We start from the raw sequence: 1,346 nt of genomic DNA on the forward strand, positions 1-1,346 counted from the left end.
GCGGCTGCCCCTTCTGTCCTCACCTACAAGCCACCATAGCCCTTCTCTCGGCCTAGACCTAGTCGGAAAGGACTACCCGGCTAGTCCCGCACGTGCGAACATCGCGGCACTGCACGGCCGGGATCGCCGCCGTTCAGGTACGACACCCCGTTACTTCCCCGACCCCAACCCCGCAGGGGAGTTATGCCCGGCCCTGGGCTTGCGGTGGGGTTGCGATCAAGTGTAGCTTGTCGGTGCCACCACGACAAGCTACATGGGTTCGTTGTCGGGTTTGCTGAGACGTTGGTTCGCCCGATTGATTGTTCAAAAAGTGAGATCGAAGAGCTGGCTGGTGAGGCTGGTTAGACACTGTGGTCGGTAGAGCTGCCGCCATCAAATGAGTTGGGGTATGCCTTCATGTATTCATTATAGAATTCAAGTACCTGCTCACCGATGACCTGTTCGGCGAGTTCTTCATTGGCGGTTAACAAAACAGGTTTTTCTTCCTCGGTGATAAGCGTCTGGACGTCGGATTTGACGACAGTTTCGGGACTAGATTTTACGACAGCCAGAAGATCTGTTTCGATTTCGATGTTGGTCGCGGTGGTCGCGGATGGTTTTCTTCGGCCGGGTGACTGTGTGGCGGTTTGAGTGATGGCGGACTCATTGTTTCCCAGCGACGTTTCCGTCACCACTCGGTGTGCAGGCCGCCTCTCTTTGCCCTTTTCTGTCCTGCTGGTTTCACTCCTTCTCCCGGGGACCCTTTCCGTCACTACCTCCGTTACTGTCCTTCCTGTTCTCTTCACAGGTCGTACCTCGGACCGCGTCTCGGTAATGACCTCAGTTCTCTCCGTTCGTTCCACTGGCCCTCTTGCAGTCTCAGTCACAATCTCCGTGCTTTTACCAACTGGAATTGTTTCGCTCACGACTTCCGTCACTACCCTTCCAACTCTCCTTCCACCTTGTGATCCAGATCGTACTTCAGTCGTTTCGATCCGCTCCATCGGCGCCGCTTTGGTGGATGCTTTAGTCTCAAAAACACGGGTCTCAGTTGTTCTTTCTACAGGCACTCTTTCAGTTGTCTCTGTAACTATCTCCGTGGTTCTGTTTGTTTCAGTTAGCCGTTCAGTCTCAGTAACCACTTCAGTAGTTTTAATTCTCTCTACTGGCGTTAATTCAGTTCGTATTTCAGTCACAATCTCCACCCTTTTGCCTCCTACTACTGGCACTGTCTTCCTCACTATTTCAGTCACGGTTTCCGTCTTCCCGGCTATCTCTACAGGCGTCCCTTCAGTACGTGTCTCGGTAACCACTTCAGTCGTTTCAGTTCTTTCTACAGGCGCTTTTTCAGTCCGAGTCTCACTAAC

General features: G+C 52.9%; 1 protein-coding gene across 1 annotated transcript; it reads right to left on the minus strand.

The window, feature by feature from the left end:
- Nucleotides 1–341: 341 nt before the first annotated feature.
- GNI_153230 (hypothetical protein) lies at nt 342–983 on the minus strand (the record flags this gene model as incomplete). The annotated part of the gene is made up of 1 exon (XM_011134531.1): nt 342–983. One exon carries the CDS (start codon nt 981–983, stop codon nt 342–344), a length of 642 nt encoding a protein of 213 aa, XP_011132833.1.
- Between the last annotated feature and the right edge of the window lie 363 nt (nt 984–1,346).

The sequence above is a fragment of the Gregarina niphandrodes genome, assembly GCF_000223845.1.
Source record: "Gregarina niphandrodes unplaced genomic scaffold scaffold00043, whole genome shotgun sequence".
Taxonomy (NCBI): Eukaryota; Apicomplexa; class Conoidasida; order Eugregarinorida; family Gregarinidae; genus Gregarina; species Gregarina niphandrodes.